The sequence below is a fragment of the Peromyscus eremicus genome, chromosome 19 (assembly GCF_949786415.1).
Source record: "Peromyscus eremicus chromosome 19, PerEre_H2_v1, whole genome shotgun sequence".
NCBI lineage: Eukaryota > Metazoa > Chordata > Mammalia > Rodentia > Cricetidae > Peromyscus > Peromyscus eremicus.
Genome location: NC_081435.1, coordinates 7,311,957 through 7,329,994, shown reverse-complemented (window position 1 = coordinate 7,329,994; position 18,038 = coordinate 7,311,957). Strand labels below are relative to the sequence as shown.

The 18,038-nt window shown below is 41.0% G+C and overlaps 1 protein-coding gene across 1 annotated transcript in view; it reads left to right on the top strand.

Annotated features, from left to right (window-relative positions):
- The first annotated feature begins 516 nt into the window (after positions 1 to 516).
- The window catches only part of Cdh2 (cadherin 2), a 193,869-nt gene continuing 176,347 nt past the window's right edge, over positions 517 to 18,038 (top strand). The window contains exons 1-3 of the mRNA XM_059246695.1: positions 517 to 715; positions 7,987 to 8,039; positions 8,519 to 8,630. Of these exons, the coding sequence (XP_059102678.1) occupies positions 517 to 715; positions 7,987 to 8,039; positions 8,519 to 8,630 (364 nt within the window). The remainder of the gene's footprint in view (positions 716 to 7,986; positions 8,040 to 8,518; positions 8,631 to 18,038) is intronic.

Genomic DNA, 18,038 nt, shown 5'->3' with positions numbered 1-18,038 from the left:
GGCTGAATTTGAGCCTTTGTAGGTTTGATGCAGGCCTTCAGTCAACACTATGCACATGACTGCTGTCCATTCTGGAAAGAGTAGGGGAACACGTGTGTTTTAAGGAAGTATCAACCCATCTGCATGTGGTAATTCCTACAGTCTTCCAAATGGATTATAATCACAGCAATCTGATGGGTTAAAAAGGAAAACTTGGAGAGAAGTATCCAATTGATTAAGGACTTATGATAACACACACTAGTTGTCTTCTTAGAAAGAAAATGTAGTGGTTCTTCAAGATAGGGGCTCGTGTTCAGATGTGAAGCTTTTAGGCAATCATGATAAATGATTGAGAATAAGACAGAGAGATGAGGTGACTGGAGAGTCAGTTCACTGTGTCTGCACGGAATATCTAATAGCTGAGACTCAAGAGTGACGTGGAGAAAATTGGAAAGCAGATACAGTGACCCAGCGGAGAGTAAAAACTGATCAGAACAGAAACTTAAAGAAGTAGATTTGAGCTTTAAAGCTCATGGTATGGAGACAGTGGAGAAATTTAACAAGGTCGAAAAGCCACAGTGCTGCAAGTTCAGAATCAGACTGGAGACTAATGGTAATAGGCAAGCCGAACTCCTCAACTCCTATTACACTTCTGCCATTATAGACAAGGAGGTCGATCTTCAGCCCAGGAAGAGTAGAGCTAAGACTTGTAAGAGGAAATTGAAACTCAAGATAGGTGAGCTGATTGTGTGAGAGCGCAGAGCGGCACTGAATGAGTTCAGATCCTCTGGCCAGTGTGAATTTTGCTCTGGTAGTGTGAGAGGACTAGCCAACTGCTTGTCATTTTTGAGCAGTGGTGCAGAAGAGTTATTACAGGGTGGGGGATGAGTTGATGTCTCTATTAATAGCAAAACAACAGAATCAAGTAAGTGTCATTTTCAAACCAAATAACAGAGATGCTGGTATTTTTGCCCCCCCTTGGAGGACACCTGAAGAGAATCAGGTGAAGCAATAGTAGTCTATAAAACTTAGTCTGTTCTTGGAAGGACAGCGATAGTATCTATGGACACTGCCCCAGGAATGATAATTGACTCTTAATTTGCTACTGCAGTCAGTCAAGGCTGTTTGTACCCTAAGGGGGAATTTGTAATTCTATTCTGTTCTTGCAGATTGTTTTTCGGGTCAGGTAGAACTTGGGAGGCAGTGGCAGGCAGATGTCTTGGAGTTCAAGGCCAGCCTGGTCTACATAGTGAGTTTGAGGCCAGTTGTGGCTACATAGTAAGAAACTGTCTCAAAACAAAACAAAGAATGCTTTTTCACAATCATGTTCTAAGGAGTAGAAATAGGAGTTGTGGTGATATGGATGAAAATGGCCCCCATAAGCTCATACACTTGAATCTTTGGTCACCAGGGAGTGGAACTATTTGAAAGGGTTATAAGGGTTAGGAGGTGTGGCCTTGTTGGTGAAATTGTGTCACTGGGGTTGACCTTTGAAGTTTCAAATGCCCATGCCAGGCCAGGCCTAGGCTCTCTCTCTTTCTGTGCCTGTGGATCAGGATTCAGCTCTTAACTACCTCTCCAACACCAGGTCTGCTGCCGTGCTCCCCACTAGGATGATAATGGACTAAACCTCTGAAACTCTAAGCAAGCCCCCAGTTAAATGGTTTCCTTTGTAAGAGTTGCGGTGGTCACGGTGTCTCTTCACAGGAATGCAACAGTGTTGTGACTAGATGACTGTGAAAAGAGTTCTGGAGAGAGAGTTGAGTGAATAAAAACTTTCGCTTTAAAAACATGAGGACTTGAGTTCAAATTCCTAGCATCCATGTGAAAAATCTAGTATGGCTGCATTCACGTCTATAACCCTGTAACTGTTGGGACCAGAGACAGGAGGATGAACGGGACCTGCTGGCTGCCAGCCTAAATCCAGGTTCATCGAGAGACCATGTTTCAAAGAAATAAGGAGAGTACTAGAAGGCACTCAGCCTCTTTCTATAGCTTTCAGAAAGCATTCACATAGTGCACGCATGTGCGTGTTCATGCACACACAATTTTAAAAGGAATATAAATAAGAACATAAAAATAATTGTCTCTTTATTCCCTTTTCTTGTTGCTAAGTTATTAATCTTGAGGACTAGAACCAAAAGATGTGAGTCGAGGGGTGATTCTGGAAACAGCCACTTGTTAAATACCTACTCACATTCTTTGAGATTCTGGGGTAGTGAGCCTTAGGTTACAAGAATCTGTTCTTAAACCAAGGTGCCAGATGGTGTGCCAAGCTGAACCAGCTTCGGGACTGCTGGTCTGTGTAACAGATGAACCGTGAGTCAGAGGCCTGGTGGCCTAGTCCTGTTAATACCACTCTGACTAATAGCTAATCCTCATATCTGCCCTGTGAGTGGCTGCTGTCTTTAGATCTCTCACTCTTCCCATGGAGAATTAGGATGTTTTAGGGGGCTCACAGGCTGTAGCAGTTGGTGGGGACAGAAAGTCAGGCAGTCTGGTGCATTGAAATTCCATGCTTCAAACATTTCGATGTTGAAACATGCATACCCTTTTCAAGAGCTTGGCTCACAACCCTGAGTCAGCAAGGCAGAGCCATACCTGGACATCTGGCATGGACTGTCTCTAGCATCTATTATTGCGGCTTCATCAAGACTTTGGAAAGTCTCCTGATTGTTCCTTGATGTATAAACATGGGGGTTTGTAGAAGCCAGCTGGAATGATTAATTCCTTGAAATCTAATTTTGGAGTGTTAAATGTAAAAACAAACTGCTCCCAGTAGTCCAGAATCAACCTCAGATATTAGGAAAAGAAGGCCTGACTTGTATTGGTGTGATGGGCTACAAGATCAGCACTAATCTTTGTTGCCTGTACCTTTAGCTTGGGCTGTTCTTTTCCACTTACTCTTGGAAAATTTTTGATCATCTTTAAAGTCAAGGCCTAAATGTCACTTGTGCTGTGGAGTCCTCTTTGACTTCCATAGGTAGATTTATCATCCCATTCTTTCTGCTTCTTTAGCACTGTCTTCCTGGCATTGTAATTTTGTGACTATCTTTTCCAGTTTGTGGCAAACTCACTCAGCTGGAAAGAGGAGGAAAGTCATCTCCCCCTCCCTCTCTGGGTCCTGGTTCCCACTAAACCCTGTTGATTTTAAATGAGGGCACGTTTATAGGATTCGCCCATTCTTTATGCCCAGCCCCGAATGAAGTCTGTATGCTATAATGTCTCCCAGCTGCCACTTTTCACCTACCCCCATTTCCCATGAAGCATTTTGGAAAATGCTCTATCAAATACAGTTTGCTGGTGTACTCCTGGTCCCCAACACCCTCTTCCTTGGCCCAGCCAGTAGGTGAACCCCAGGCTCCCAGCCATCTATGACTTGACCCTGTGTAACTCTCCAGCTTCAACTTTTGACTTCCTGCCTTGTTTCTTGGGCTGCCTGACAGGGAGCTCATTGTCATTCCCTAGGCATGTGCTGTTTCTTGCTGTCTCATTTTAGCTCAGACAGTGAACTCCTGCCACAGCTTCCCTGCCAGGCCCCTTTGCTTTGCTACTACAAGCCTCCTTTGGGGAGACCTCAGGACCCCAGGAGCCTTCATATCCCCTGGGGCTCCGCACTTCTACACTTCCTACTTGAAGCTTTGTGCTCCTAAGCCTGGGCCTCGTTCTGTTTCCAGCGGCAAATGCACACTCAGAACACGCTTTTCCAAAGGGTCTAATGTTGTTTTGTAATTGGAAGAGCAGCAGAGCTAGAACTCATCCTCTTCCTGTGTGTGGAAGTGTGGTCTTGGGTATTTCACTTCCTGTGAGAACTCATTTGCTGCCTGTAAAATGCTGATGTTCTTCCAGCCCCAGAGAGGCTTAAGGAGAATCAAGTGAGATACCAATGCTGTCTAAAACGTAACAGTATCCCAAGGGTCTGCAGCTGATAGTTCTGTGTGTTTGCTTGGTCAAGAGTGATTCCCATATTTTTCACTGTGCTTATGCAGAAAATCAAGGTTTTGTGTCCACAGATAGGTTTCCTTGGAATTAATGTAGTGTTGTTTATTCACTTGCCAAATGTCTAGCTGCTTTTGAGTTTCAGCAGCAAAGTTAAGGACTGGAAACAGATCCTGCAGAGCCTAAAAATGCTTGCTGCTTGACCTATATATATATATATAAAAAAAAAAGCCTGCTCACCCAAGCACCACTCACGTATGTTCTGTTCACAAGAATATGTTTAGGTCACAGTTCCTTTCAGTCATGTACAGTAAGTTTGTGGGAGAATTCCATTCCTTGAATCTGATTTTTAGAGTTTCACCCCAGACCTGGTTAGGATGAGGAAGTTGTCCAGTGAGTTATCTGAGATCATGGGCTTCACACATGGAAATGTGAAGGGAAATGTGAAGAGACACTCCTTTCTTGTGGATTTCCATGTAGCATACAACTTTGGTGGGTGTTTTGTTTATTTGTTTGGTATTTAGGTTAGTACTTCATCATGAATCCTGTCTTGGGTGTAACCGTGTTTGGCGGGACCCCTGGTCTCCTCCCCTCTAGAAACCAGCATTCCCCTCCAAGCTGTGATAGCCTAAAATATGAGGATACATTATGGGGTAAAAACACTAATGTAGAACATTCCATCATCAAGTCTGGGTTACACTAGAGAACCTTCCACATTCTGAAGCTGTTTCTTTACTGCAAGAGACTTCAGGAGTAGATTCACCTTGCCAGGGTAGTTCCTGCTTGCCAACAAGTTAGTCTCCACAAGTCTCAAAGCTGATAACAGCCTAGTCTGAGCCTGGGAGAATACAGTAAAATAGGGGATTTACTAACCTAGTACCTGAAATAAAGAAAGACATAATTTCTCTAGATTATATTTACTTGAGTGCTGCCTGTTAGTTTGACATGTTGATTTTGATAGTTTAAATTGGAAAAGAATGATGTATAACACAACACACATTTATGTATTATATATATAGTTAGATATTACATATAATTTTTGAAACAAGAGCTTATATAGCCCAGGCTAGCCTCAAACTTTCTGTGTAGTTGAGGGTGATCTTTAACTCCTGATCCTCCTGTCTCTACCTTCCAAGTGCTGAAATTATGGTCATGTACCACCATGTCCAACTTGAAATAGATATATTAATACAAATATTAACATGGATTAGTAGCACCATGCTTTTCTGGCTCCATTTTTGTCTTAGGGAAGAATAATAAGTCGTTATTTGAGGTGGACATAAAAACCTCACAGTCATACAGGCTCTCACAGGTGTTTATTATGAGCAGTCAGGGTTTGTGTGGGATGCACTTTTTATGGCTTTGCATTCTCATGGTCAGTCTAGGCAGGCAGGCACCCTTGCATAGCTGAGGACGGTGTATGCAGAGAGACTAGATAAAGGATTACAGAGTGAAATTCTTCCTTTTATATAAAGGAGACTTAAACCATAAGAAGACAACATCCACCTTATTCCTGATGGCCTTGAGGTAGCCTTGTGATCTTGTTCCTGTAAGTTTCGACCAGGTCGTTATTGGTGCCAGTTCTGCTTAGCTAAACACATTAATCTTGGAATTGAAGCAAAACCACCCATTAGTCCACAGTCTTAAGAATTCATGGATCATGGAGAGCTTCTCCATGCAGCTGCACACTGACCCTCCCAGTGTCCAGCTGAAATGAGATTGCGCCTTTTTGTAAGTCTTTCACAGTTTGCTCTGTCTGGTCATCCTCCCAGCTCTGCCCTGACCCACATATTTTGACAAGAATCTGTCACAGCTCCACCATGTTTTGAAGCTTGTGCTAGGGGTGAAGAAGCGAATCCATAACATGGCAGTGGGACACAGGTTTATAGTCCCCTTAATGTGTCAGATGGGGAGTTCCCTTCATTTGTTTTCGTGAGCTAAAAGTTAAAGCTTTCCTTTTACCAAGTGCCTTCCCTGTATCAGGGTGCATGTAACTGGGATCTCAAGTGGCTAGTATGGTAACACCTTTCTGTGTCTCATACTCCACAAGTATGGGGGACATCTCTTCTTCTTAATTGGTTCCAAATTACTTATCTTTTATTATGAAATTGGTAGCATGTGGACATACTGGAAATAATTCAGAGTGTACCCACATGTCTTTTCCAGTCTTCACATCTTACTTTGCTGCTTCACCTGCTCTACCAAAGAAATGAGCTACTACAGATACATTTGAAGCAACCTGTAAAAAAAAAAAAATCTTTCCTGTTGCATGTCTCACCTTCCCATCCTGGAGGTGGTTGCTCTCATTGCCTTGGCTGCTTTAAAATTCTCCTTCTATTTATTTGTGTGTGTCCAGAGCACTGGCTATCTTTGTGATTAAATTTTGTAAAAATGGAATCATCACTCGTATCTTTTATTTATTTATTTTTAAGAGTGACTTGTAGTGCCATGTGCTTAGCCTTCAGTTTTAATCTGGAATGCCACACAAATGTGGTTTTTGGGGTACTTAAACTAATGCTCGTCCTGAGCTTGACTGATAATTAAATTTCTGCTTCCACATTGTGTATAACTTTAAGGCCTTGACTATTTTTGCTTGTTGTGTTGTCCATTTGACAAATTGCCTATTGGATACATGCAGACCAGGTCTTCAGTGTTAATGATGTTGGGTTTTTCTCTTCTTGAGTCTTGGAAAATATATTGGTCCATTTTCCTGTGGGTGGATGTGTAGGGGCTCTGTAGATCCCAAGACAATAGCTATGCTTCAGTGAACATCTCTCCATCATTTACTAGGGCACCAAGGAGAGAACTTCTCTGGGAATGTAGTACAGTGTAGGAAGGAGGTAGCCAAAGTCATCCTCAGCAGACTTTGCCAAAGTAGTCTCGTTTGTACACTTACTCTTGGGTAAAGAGGTGGGTCCCTCTGTGTCCCTGATTTTATATGTTCTCTTCTCACATATAGTTGACTTGAAACCTGTCATGAATTTTGTGGGTCTTGTATTGGTTCACTTTTTGTCTGTATGACTAAAATACCCGACAGAAGCAACTGGGTGAAGGCAATATTAAGTAGGCTCCTGGCTTCCTAAGTGCCTGTCCATTGCCACTGTTCCCATACACTTGGACAGAGTGTCATGTGGGTGTCCTCTGTGGCTGAAGCTGGTCTTCACAGCTGAAAGGAAGCAGAGAGAAGGGAAGGCCTGTCTCCTCTTTCTTCTTTTACTTTTGGAGGACCCTAACTCATGGAATGGTACCACCTACACTCAGCATGGGTCTTTCCACTCAGTTGGTCCTCTTTGCAAATGTCTTCACAGATTCGCTCAAAAGTGTACTATGGCCATCCCCTAGCTGACTTTACATTTTTGTCAGGATGACACTCAAAGTCTACCTCCATAAGGCTAAACTACAATCTCTTTTGTAGTTCCTAATAATATTTTGATATTAAATACTGTGCAATATTTAATACACTTTAAATTTGTTTGTGTTTTTATTCCCTTAGACATGGAAAGAGCAGATTAGCTATTAGATGAGTGGCCTTTTGCAACATTATTATTTCTAAACTTCATGTGTGTAATTCAGGGATTCCTTTAATTAAGAAGCAGCATTGTATTGCTTCATCCAGACACTACTTGTTCTGAGTTCTGTCACTTTGGGGGTAGGGATGGGTCAGTGATCATTTCTTTCTGATTTGTTGTGTCTTTGGGGACTGGTCCTAACACTCTGGTGATTGAAATTGCTCCCTTTGGTGAACTTTATGTATTCTTCCTCTTCCTTCTGTGTTTGAACTTTCATCAGTTTAGGGTAGAGTGTCCTATAGTTAATAGAGAATACTATAGGGTCTAAACATCCTGAGATTGAAGCAGTGAAGCCAGAAGTAACCATGCAAATGTTGATGGATAATTCAGTAACCCTTGGGGTGACTAAATTTTAAGTATCCTGTGAGTAACTGTGTATGTTGACAGAGAGGAAGATGCAGAAAGGCTTGTAGTTACTTTCTTAAGTATAAAAAAAGAATCTTAATTGAATTGATCATTTTTAATAGTTTTTAATATAACCATATTCTTTGAATTAAAGACTATATACTTGACATTGTTTGGTTTGACTTGGCATGTACTGTTTATTATGCAGTAAGTTTATCATAACTTTTTCTATGAACAAAGCATGTGGAAGCAAACTTCATGAAGAACTAGATGAGAATATGAAACTATGTATACACTTGAATGTATACTTTTTTCCCCCCATGAGCTCTCTCGTTACTGTGGGTGATATGTGGGCCCCTAGGACTATTTGGCTGACTCCTAGTTCCATGCCTACTTGGTCCTCTTCATTCACAAAGGCCATTTTAATGGAAATGGTCAGTCCTTAGAAAAACCTGGAATGTGTATTATGTAGATTTTTTTTCAGGACTAGACAAGTGGGATTTGTTTCTTCAACTCCAATTATCAAAAAGATTAACCCTTTGCCCTCTGCATTCTAATTGTAACCCTTCAGAAACAGAGGTTGTTTGTACAAGATAGTTGAAAAAAATGGGGCTGGATGCCAAGTGGATGGTTTCTTGGTTGAAGGAGGCAGCAATCATTGCCTGCATTTTTCTCTTGTGTTCCAGGCGTCTGTGGAGGCTTCTGGTGAAATTGCATTATGCAAGACTGGATTTCCTGAAGATGTTTACAGTGCAGTCTTACCGAAGGATGTGCACAAAGGACAGCCTCTTCTCAATGGTAGTATCTTCAAAACAATTCTTGTCTGTACAGTGTGCGTGCTCTTCAGAAGGTCTCTGACTCCTGTCTGGGGCCTAGCAAGTGTGAGTTTTTCAGTCTCCATAATGAGACCATAGGGACTTTATTGTGGGACTACAGAGAAGACCTTGTAGTTCCTATGTACATTGTTGGAAACTCCCGGCCTTGTGAAATGTCCAAGTTTCCTCCTTGTTCAGTTTATACTGAGAAACCTCACACAACTGCTTTTCCTGCATCTATTTTACTTAGTCTGAAGAATGGTACTTATCAGACATCTGATTCTAAGGGTCAAAAACTATTTCCTCTAATTTCAGAAAGGAACTCATAAATACTAACTTGGATTAAAACACGCTCAACTTTAATATTTGGCAAAATTATAGTAAACAAACTTAACACATAGAATATCAGGAGGGGCCATGAAATCTGTGCTTTTGTTATGATGTTGTTTATAGAAATTTCTAGAAAGCTTGTCTATGTGGAACATACGTGAATTGGAACTATAGACACATTCCATGTAAATATGATCAAATTAATTGTGGTTACTATATGAGAATTCTTGCCAACAAAGCTAGACCGAAATCAGAAATAAAACCTATCTAAAGCAAAATGTAAAGCCCGTTGCTTTAGTTCTAGTGGGAAATGAACAAAATTTTGGTTAGTAGCCTTTTAGTATTGTCATGAACACATTTTCGTTGCACAGTGTGTTATTGAAATATGAAAGCAAGAATTGATCAGTGAATCATATTTAAATTTTATTTCCCAGCAAATCTTGCACATCTCTAAAGCTGTCTGAGAGAGCTGCATTTAGAAAATCTGTTAACCTCCACTAATTAATTTGCACAGAGCTCTACCACATAGCCTTAATTGAAGTGTCTCCACAGTGCTGACAGACCCAGTGCTCAAACACCTAAGAATACTGGAGGCAGAGGACTTTGAAATGTAAATGGCCTCTTAGCTAGGGAAGCTCTTTGGTGCAACTTACATTTTATTTTAATTTCTATTTAAATAATGATTTGCTTCCCACCTATGTGGTCTTTCAGAAGTTGATTTCCAATTTTCTCAAAAGCATCCTCCTGCCCCTGCTCATTACATGCTTTTTTAATGAGTGCATGACAGAGTTGGTCTGTCTCAACACTGAATCACTCTCTTATCTAGTGGGTCATGGCTGACTTGATGGTGCTTTAATTCAAATCACAGGATATCAACTTAATCTCAAAGAGAATCTTGACGTCCTACAAACTTTCCAGGTTCTTTGAATCTGTAAATGACTATGCAGTATAGAACCTGTATAGTAGGAAAGTACCCCCTGAGTGTGCAAAATATATTGACATGATTCTAAGAAATAGTTCTACCAGGCAAAAAAAAAAATCTTAGGGTAATTGGTTGCAATTTTTTATTGTATTTTTGTGATTCATTTTTTTTAAATGACTAATGCTTTTTTCTAAGAGCCTTTAATTTGTTTATTACAAATAAGCACATAGTCTGTCACCAGAAACCATTGACATAAGATTAATTACTTGGAGATTTTGAATAGTTTTAAAGATGATAGCTCATTTTATAGTTATTCCATAATGCTGGTAACACGAGAAATGGGGCTTAACTTTTCGCTTACATCTTTTTAGTATAACTTAGACACTTGTGATTTGTCCTGAAGTTGTGATTATGAAAGATTCAAAATATTTTCGGCTTTTCCCTCCAGCCATCCATCTTGGGAGAAGAATAGATGATAGTGTGTGTTTTGCACATGACATACTATTACTTGTTTTCTTTATCCTTCTTAGACAATGTTAAAGGACAAACCAGCACACGAAAGCTCAAGACACGCTGTTTAAAACACCCACTAGGGGAAAAAAGTAACTTTGGGGAAAAAAGAAAATTCACTCCAACTTCCCAGGAGGAGCATTAGTCTTAGTGTCACTGGTTAATGTTCCTGTCAGAGCCCTGACTCTAAATGATCGTACGCTTTTACCTTTTATATATTTTTGGCACCTTTTGTAGGATAATAATCCAACGCTATGCCATTCATGGAAGCAAAATGCCATGCCATAATTCTGTGCATGAGTTTGGATACTGAAATAATTCATTCCACCTTATACACACCACATTGCTAAGTCACTGAGGCTGGCTGTTTCTGGTGTGAGCTAGTGGCCCGTAGGGTGTAAGGAAATAATGGCAGTCTTCTGCACCTTCCCAAGTTACCAGCTGCTTGGCGTATTCTACCATATGAAGGGTGATGTTAGAGTTGCCACCACGGAGTTCATCGTGTTTTCCCATTTTGCTGTCCCCTCTGTTGCACAACATTCCTTTCTCAATCCTGCAGCATTATGTGTCTTTCCCAGTTAGAATCAGTTTTCATATCCTAGCCAGTCATTTTAATTCTCTATTTCACTCTATTTGAAAAGATAAGACATTATTCTTGCTATTTCCTTTTGATAACATTTTTAAAGAGGCCAGTGGCTCACCTGTTGCATACAGTGGTGTCAGAGGATGCATGTGGCATGCCCAGCCTTGTGAAGGAGTTGAAAATTTTGGTATTTAGGACCAGGGTTGCTGATCATTTTTAACAGGTGAGCAGTAATCTTCATGAAGGTGCTTGGGAACTATGAAACTCTCATTGAAGATGTAAGATGGCATTAGAAAGCCACAGAGAAGCGTCACACATGGCCTGAACAGTCATTACGGAGCAGCCTGTCCTCAACTTCCCTTTCATTTTCTCCATTTGTCAGGAATTCCCTGAGATAGCAAACCTTAGAAGTGCATTATAGGCCATCCAGCAGCTCTTGCTGATTTCATCAGTCTGTATTTTCATAAAATCATAAAGGAGTGATGTGTCATATGTTCAACCTTTGTCTCTCCTCTTATGTTATGTCATAACTTTGACTCACTGAAGAGAGTCCATTACATTTTAAAATAGCTGTACAGTCCTCAGTTCTGTTTTGTTAGCAAAACCAGATTTTTCTTAGCTGTGTGTCTATTTTTGAACATACAGGTTGTTCTAATTTTCTTCTCTGATGTATAGTGCTGCTATAGAAATTCTAGAGAAAGTTGATGTTTCTTTAGAGACACCATCTTCTGGAATTTGTTCAAAAGTAGAATTTGTAGATGAAAGGAAATACAGGGTTTGACAAGTGGATGTTTATTGTGGATTTGTATTTGGTAGAAATGTTTCGTGTGTGTGTGTGTGTGTGTGTGTGTGTGTGTGTGTGTGTGTGTATTCTGTCATGTTATGTGTGTGTAGGCCAGGGGATAACGTCATGGTCATGTGTCGGTCCTTGCTTGAGACTACATGTTTCTGTTGTTACTGCTGGTAAGTTGGGCTAGCTGTCCTGTGAGTGTCCAGGGAATCCGCTTCTCCTCCTCCTCCTATCTCTTTGCAGAAACACTGGGTTTACACATGCTGCTACTGTGTTTCTTTTCTGAAATCCAATCTCAGGTCCACACCCTGGCACTCACTCTGTTCACTGGACTATGTCTTCAACCCTGTAGAAATGTTCTTTGTAAGATAAAAAGACACACACTCTCTCTCTCTCTCTCTCTCTCTCCTTCTCTCCCTCCCTCCTTCCCTCCTTCCCTCCCTTCTCCTTCCCTCCTTTAAATCATAAACGTATGTTATTTCATTTAAAGATATCCATCACCATGTAATTTTGTAATGTTTTCTAGATTTGTTCTTTCCTTTCTGGTGAAAAGCAGTTTTTAATCCTGCAAGATATATGTTTGCCTTCGTGAAGTAGGATCAGATCTGTCATGTTTAGGCAGTGATTTTTACCTTACATTTTCCTATTCCAGTTTCAAAGCACTTATTACCAACTCTCTCATTTTCCAGACAAGCAAATTAGAGCTCTGAGAGATTATAGGCTTGCCCGTGATTACATAGCTCCTTAGTCTGCTAGCTGCAGACCTGGAATTAGAACTCAGTGTTGTTTTTTTTTTCCTAACCTAGTTCTGATGATGTTGATAATTAAAAAAAAGTCCACCACAGAAATGCAGGAGGTCTTAGTCCACATATCCAGATGTCTTGTGCAAAGCTTTCTCACTTAGCACAATGATTGACATACGACTGGGAAGATTTGGGGACCATCACATAAACAATACCTCTTCCAATTAAATATATATATATATATATGTGTGTGTGTATATATATATATATGTATATATATATATATATATATTATTTGTCTTTACTCTTAATCATTTATACATGCCTACTTACCAGTAGAAAAACACAGGGCTTTGGAATCTAATATTTAGCTTATACTCCACTAAGCTAGGAGAAGGAAAAAACGATTGTGGAAATACTTTACTTGAAAATAAAAGAATTACCATCGACATTTCTGTCCTGTGTTCACAGTGTCTGATACAGCAGCAGCCACCACTCTAAGGTTGCAGAGGATCCCGGGTCTTTCAGTGTGGCTGGCAAGGGATGTCCTTGCGTGTTTTGAATTGGTTGTCCTCCTGCTGTTTCGCCAAGTCAACTCCTCAGATCTGGTTAACATAAATAGCAACTGGCAATTACCATGGGTATTTTCAGTAATCCATTCTGATGCACAACCTCTGGCCAGCTCATGATGATTATGTTCAACTCCATGGGATTTAATTTAGATTAGTTTGCTTGCTGATTGAGCCTGTTCTGCATTAACGGGGGTGTGGGGGGGGGGGTGAAGGATGGTAACTGTAGACATGACTGAATAGTTTTTATTAGTTTAGTAGGATTATACAACTAAAACACTGTGCTGTTTATGTGTGTGTTTGCATGTTCTTGTGTGTGGGGGCTATGTATATGGGAGTGCATGTGTACATGTATGTAGAGGTTGTCCTTGGGTGCTTGCCTCAGCTGTTTTCCCCATTGGTCATTGTAGCATCATGAACTGAGGCTGGCGGATTGAGCTAGACTGGCTGGCCAGTGCGTCCTACGAATCTACCTGTTTCTGCCTGCTGTTGTTACGATTGCTTTTTCCAGGGCCGAACTTTCTTTTTGTTGTTGTTTTTTGCTTTTTGTTTTCAAGACAGGGTTTCTTTGTGTGGTCCTAGATGTCCTGGAACTCATTCTGTAGACCAAGCTGGTCTCAAATGCACAGAGATCCACCTGCTTCTGCCTTGAGATTTCTTGGATTAACGGCGAGCAACAACCGCTCCCCTGCCCTTTGCCCAACTTTTAACAGGTCTGAGAATTGAAAGCTGGGTCCTGTATATAAACAGCAAGCACTTTTCCTGACTGAGCCACTTCCCCTAGCACATGCTATACTATTTTTTAAATAATGTAAGTGCCTTTGTCTGATATGTCACACTGAATTTTAACAGAGACTTGATCATGAAAATCTGTTGTAATTATTTTGGTAAATTTTGTTTGTATTTAACATGTAAAATTTTTTAAAATATTTGAACTGTAGGTTTATAAACTTCTTGTTGATAAAGCCAAGTAGGCCATTATAGTTCACTGGCTTCTGATGGGTTGTGGGAAATGGCACAAAACGCAGGGATTGTGCTCTGTGCTGTTGATAAGCAGCTGGGTGCCTCCTTGTCAAAATGTTCTCATGAGCAGTAGTTTGTTGTTGTTGTTGTTTTTAAAGTCAGGGTCTTTTTTTAAAAGACATAGTTTTAAAAACCATTCATTTATTTTTTATTTTATGTGTTCGCAGCCTCCACTGTGTGTGTGTGTGTGTGTGTGTGTATGTGTGTGTGTGTGTGTGTGTGTGTGTGTGTGTGTGTGGTCATTTGCACCATGGACCATGCTTGGAGGTCAGAGGACAACTTGCTGGACTTGGTTCTCTCTTTCCAACCTGTTGAAGCAGTGTCTGTCTTATCTCGATCACACTGTGCACTCCTGGCTAGCTGGCCCTTGAACCTCTGCCCCATTCTTCTGCCTTCAGGTCCTCAGGCTTACATTGTTAGTGCTCTGACCTGCAGAGCCAGCGTACAGGCCCTGGTAAGCTTTTCTTTGAACAGTACATGTAGCTATATAATAAATAAAAGAACTGGGCACTTTTGTCTGGTTTATATTCATTCAGACATTATTTCCCACTTAGAAAGTTTTCAAACCCCTTGAATGCATTTTTTGGTCCTGCTTTCTTAATCCAGTGCTACAAAGGAAGACACACCTGTGTGGGTGTACACTTCCTGTTTTAGCTTCTTTTGCAGGTATTCCGAGGCTTGAGAAATTTGCAGGAGCTGAGATTGGTTCCTTCACCAGCACGTAACGAGACACATGTTAGAGACAGCCAGGTATGGTTTGTCTGTCACTTGCAAACACTAACGACCAGCTTCCCAAATATTTTACAAATCTTCCATCGTAAGATCAAAGAAAACTTTTCTGTCCATCCTTGTGGTCAGCATCTGTCAGGGACTATGTGTTTGGGCAGAAATAATTGCCATGAGAGAAATGTGGCAGATAAGGGAAATGGAGAATGTGCGTTTTGGCCGCTGAAGTAGGACAATCAAAGCATAAGAGAAAAGTGAGTTAAAAAATAATATTGTGTTGACCCAAAAGCTACAGCTACTTAGGGGGAATAATGTTAAAAACCGGGAACAGTAGGTGTTAGGGCCCCAGGGGAGAGAGCCTGGCTGACTGGAGTGGAGACAGGAAGGGGCTGAGGTGAAATGAGGTCAGCATAGTAGCCCGCCACTTTGTGTGAGGCTTTGTAGACCAGTGTAAGGATGCTGGCTTTGCCTAAGAAGAGGTAAAGAGGTTTGGAGGGCTTTCAGCACAGGGAGGACATGATCTGACTTCAAAACACGATCACACTGGCTGTGACACTGAGAAAAGACAGGAGGAGAGACCAGATGGGAGGCAGTGTCAGAGGGTGAGGGGCCGCGGTGATGCTAAGGAGGCTGAGAGCAGTGCATGGACTTAGATTATTCCAGGAAACATAGGTGAAGTAGAAGTCGTAGAATGTGAAATTAACCCTTTTAAAGGGATGGGTCTGATAGCACTTAGTCTATTCAGAGTGGAACAAACACCAGCTCTTTCCACTTCCAAACATTTCTACCACGTCAAAGTAAGGGGTCCTACCCAAGAAGCACCGCCCCTCCTGTCATCTACCATACAGCACACAAACGTTTGGGACACTTCTTTCACAAACTCAGGAAATTCTTTGAAGCTCTGGTTTGTGTCAACAGAACCTCGATCCTTCTCATAGGTGAATGGTATGCATTGTATGGACCCATTCACTCATATAGTGGCACATAAGTTACACACACACACACACACACACACACACACACACACACACACGATAGACAAAATAGATATTTTCACTTATGGGTCACTGATAATACTGCTAGTATGAACATTCATAGACAGCACATACATTCTTTTTTTTTCAAATGTATGCCTGGGAGTGAAATGAAGAGACTGTGTACTGTTTCTATGTTTACGTCATTCACACCTATGAAATGCTTTCTATAGACGCAGTATTCTCACAGACAAACACTTGCTATTTTACATTTATGTTTATTGGAACCATCCTGGTGGGTATGAAGCTGCACCTCATTATAGTTTTGATTTGTATGTTCCTGATGACTAATGGTGTTGGACATCTTTTTTGAATGTTTCATTTGTGTGTAATTTTGAAGAAATACCTATTCGGGTCCTTGGCTCATTTGCAGAAATTTAGCTCTCTATTTGTGTTTTTGAGTCATGGGAATACAGACACACTGACGAGAGAGAGAGAGAGAGAGAGAGAGAGAGAGAGAGAGAGAGAGAGAGAGAGAGAGAGAGAGAGAAAGGAATCCTGGAGAGCAAACCCTTGTTAGATATGTGGTTTGTAGGCATGTCTTGTCTGTAGGCTGTTGCCTTAGTCTATTTGGGTTACTATAATAAAATATTATAGATTGAATGATTATTAACAATGGAAATTTATTTCTCATTCCTCTGAAGGCTGTGATATCCAGGTTCAGAGTTTGTGCTGATGTGGTTTCAGGTTATATTCTCTTATGAGGCCCTCTTTTATACTACTGTGGCCCCATGGCAGAAGTAGCCAGGGATCTCTCTATGGAAGTATAAATCAGGGCTTTCTCGAGGAATAGAACTCATAGAATGAAACACACATATACAGAGGGGGGGGGAGGAAGGGAGGGAGAGGGAGAGGGAGAGGGAGAGGGAGAGGGAGAGGGAGAGGGAGAGGGAGAGAGAGAGAGAGAGAGAGAGAGAGAGAGAGAGAGAGAGAGAGAGAGAGAGAGAATTTATTAGAATGGCTTATAGGCTATGATCCAGCTAGTCTAACAATGGCTGTCTACCAACAGGAAGTCCAAGAATTCAATAATTGTTTAGTCCAAGAGGCTGGATGTCTCAGTTGGACTTCAGAGAAGAATCTCAGAGAATTCCGGAGAATTAAGCTCTGATGCCAGTGAAGGAATGGGTTTGCTATCGAGAGAGAGAGAGAGAGAGAGAGAGAGAGAGAGAGAGAGAGAGAGAGAGAGAGAGAGAGAGAGCGAGCAGGCAAAGAAAACAAGCTTTCTTCTTCTATGTGCTTTATACAGGCTGCCCACAGAAGGTGTGCTCTGGATTAAAGGTGGATCTTCCCACCCCAATGATCTGGTTTAGAAGTGGGTCTTCTCATTTCAAATGATTTAATTAAGAAAAAAAATCCCTCCCTGGTGTGCCTAGCCTTTTGGGCTTTATTTAATTTCAGATGTAGTCAAGTTGATAACCAAGAATAGTTATCACAGGGGCCTTTTGTAAAAGCAATGACCAAAATCATAATAGCAGAGTCCTTGTGATCTCATCACATTTCCAAAGCCTGCTTCCTGATACCATCATATTGTCTGTTAGGATTTCAGCATGTGGATTTTGAGATGGGTGGAAGGATATAAACACTGAGACCACAGTAGTGATCTTCTCACCTTCTGGAATATGTCCTTTGGTGCACAGGCATTTTGTTGCTATTTTTAATGTGTGTGTGTGTGTGTGTGTGTGTGTGTGTGTGTGTGTGTGTGTGTATTTAGGAGCCTTGAATATATATGTTAAGTAAGTGTTTTACCACTGAGTTACATCTCCAGCCCTTCCTTGGGTTTTAGACACAGGGTCTTGCTATATAGATACAACTATACTTGTTCTTTATATAAAAGCTAGCCTGGCCTGGAACTGATAATTCTTGTGCTCCTGATTACATGTATGTCCACCCACCTGATTACATTTTTAGTTTTGATGTAAGTCAGCTTATCTACTTTTTCTCTCCTTTTGTTCCTCTTAGTTTTTGGTGCTGTATCTAAGAATTCAGTGCAGAATCAAAGACCATCAAGACTTGCTACTGTGTGTCTAAGAGTTTTGTGGTATAAAAAACTTTAATATTCAACCAAACCTCTGCTTTTATTTTTTTCTGAGTGCATTTCCATATGGGGGGGCTACTGGGATGTGATGGATTGAGTATATTCCCGTGAGAGAACTGAGAATTG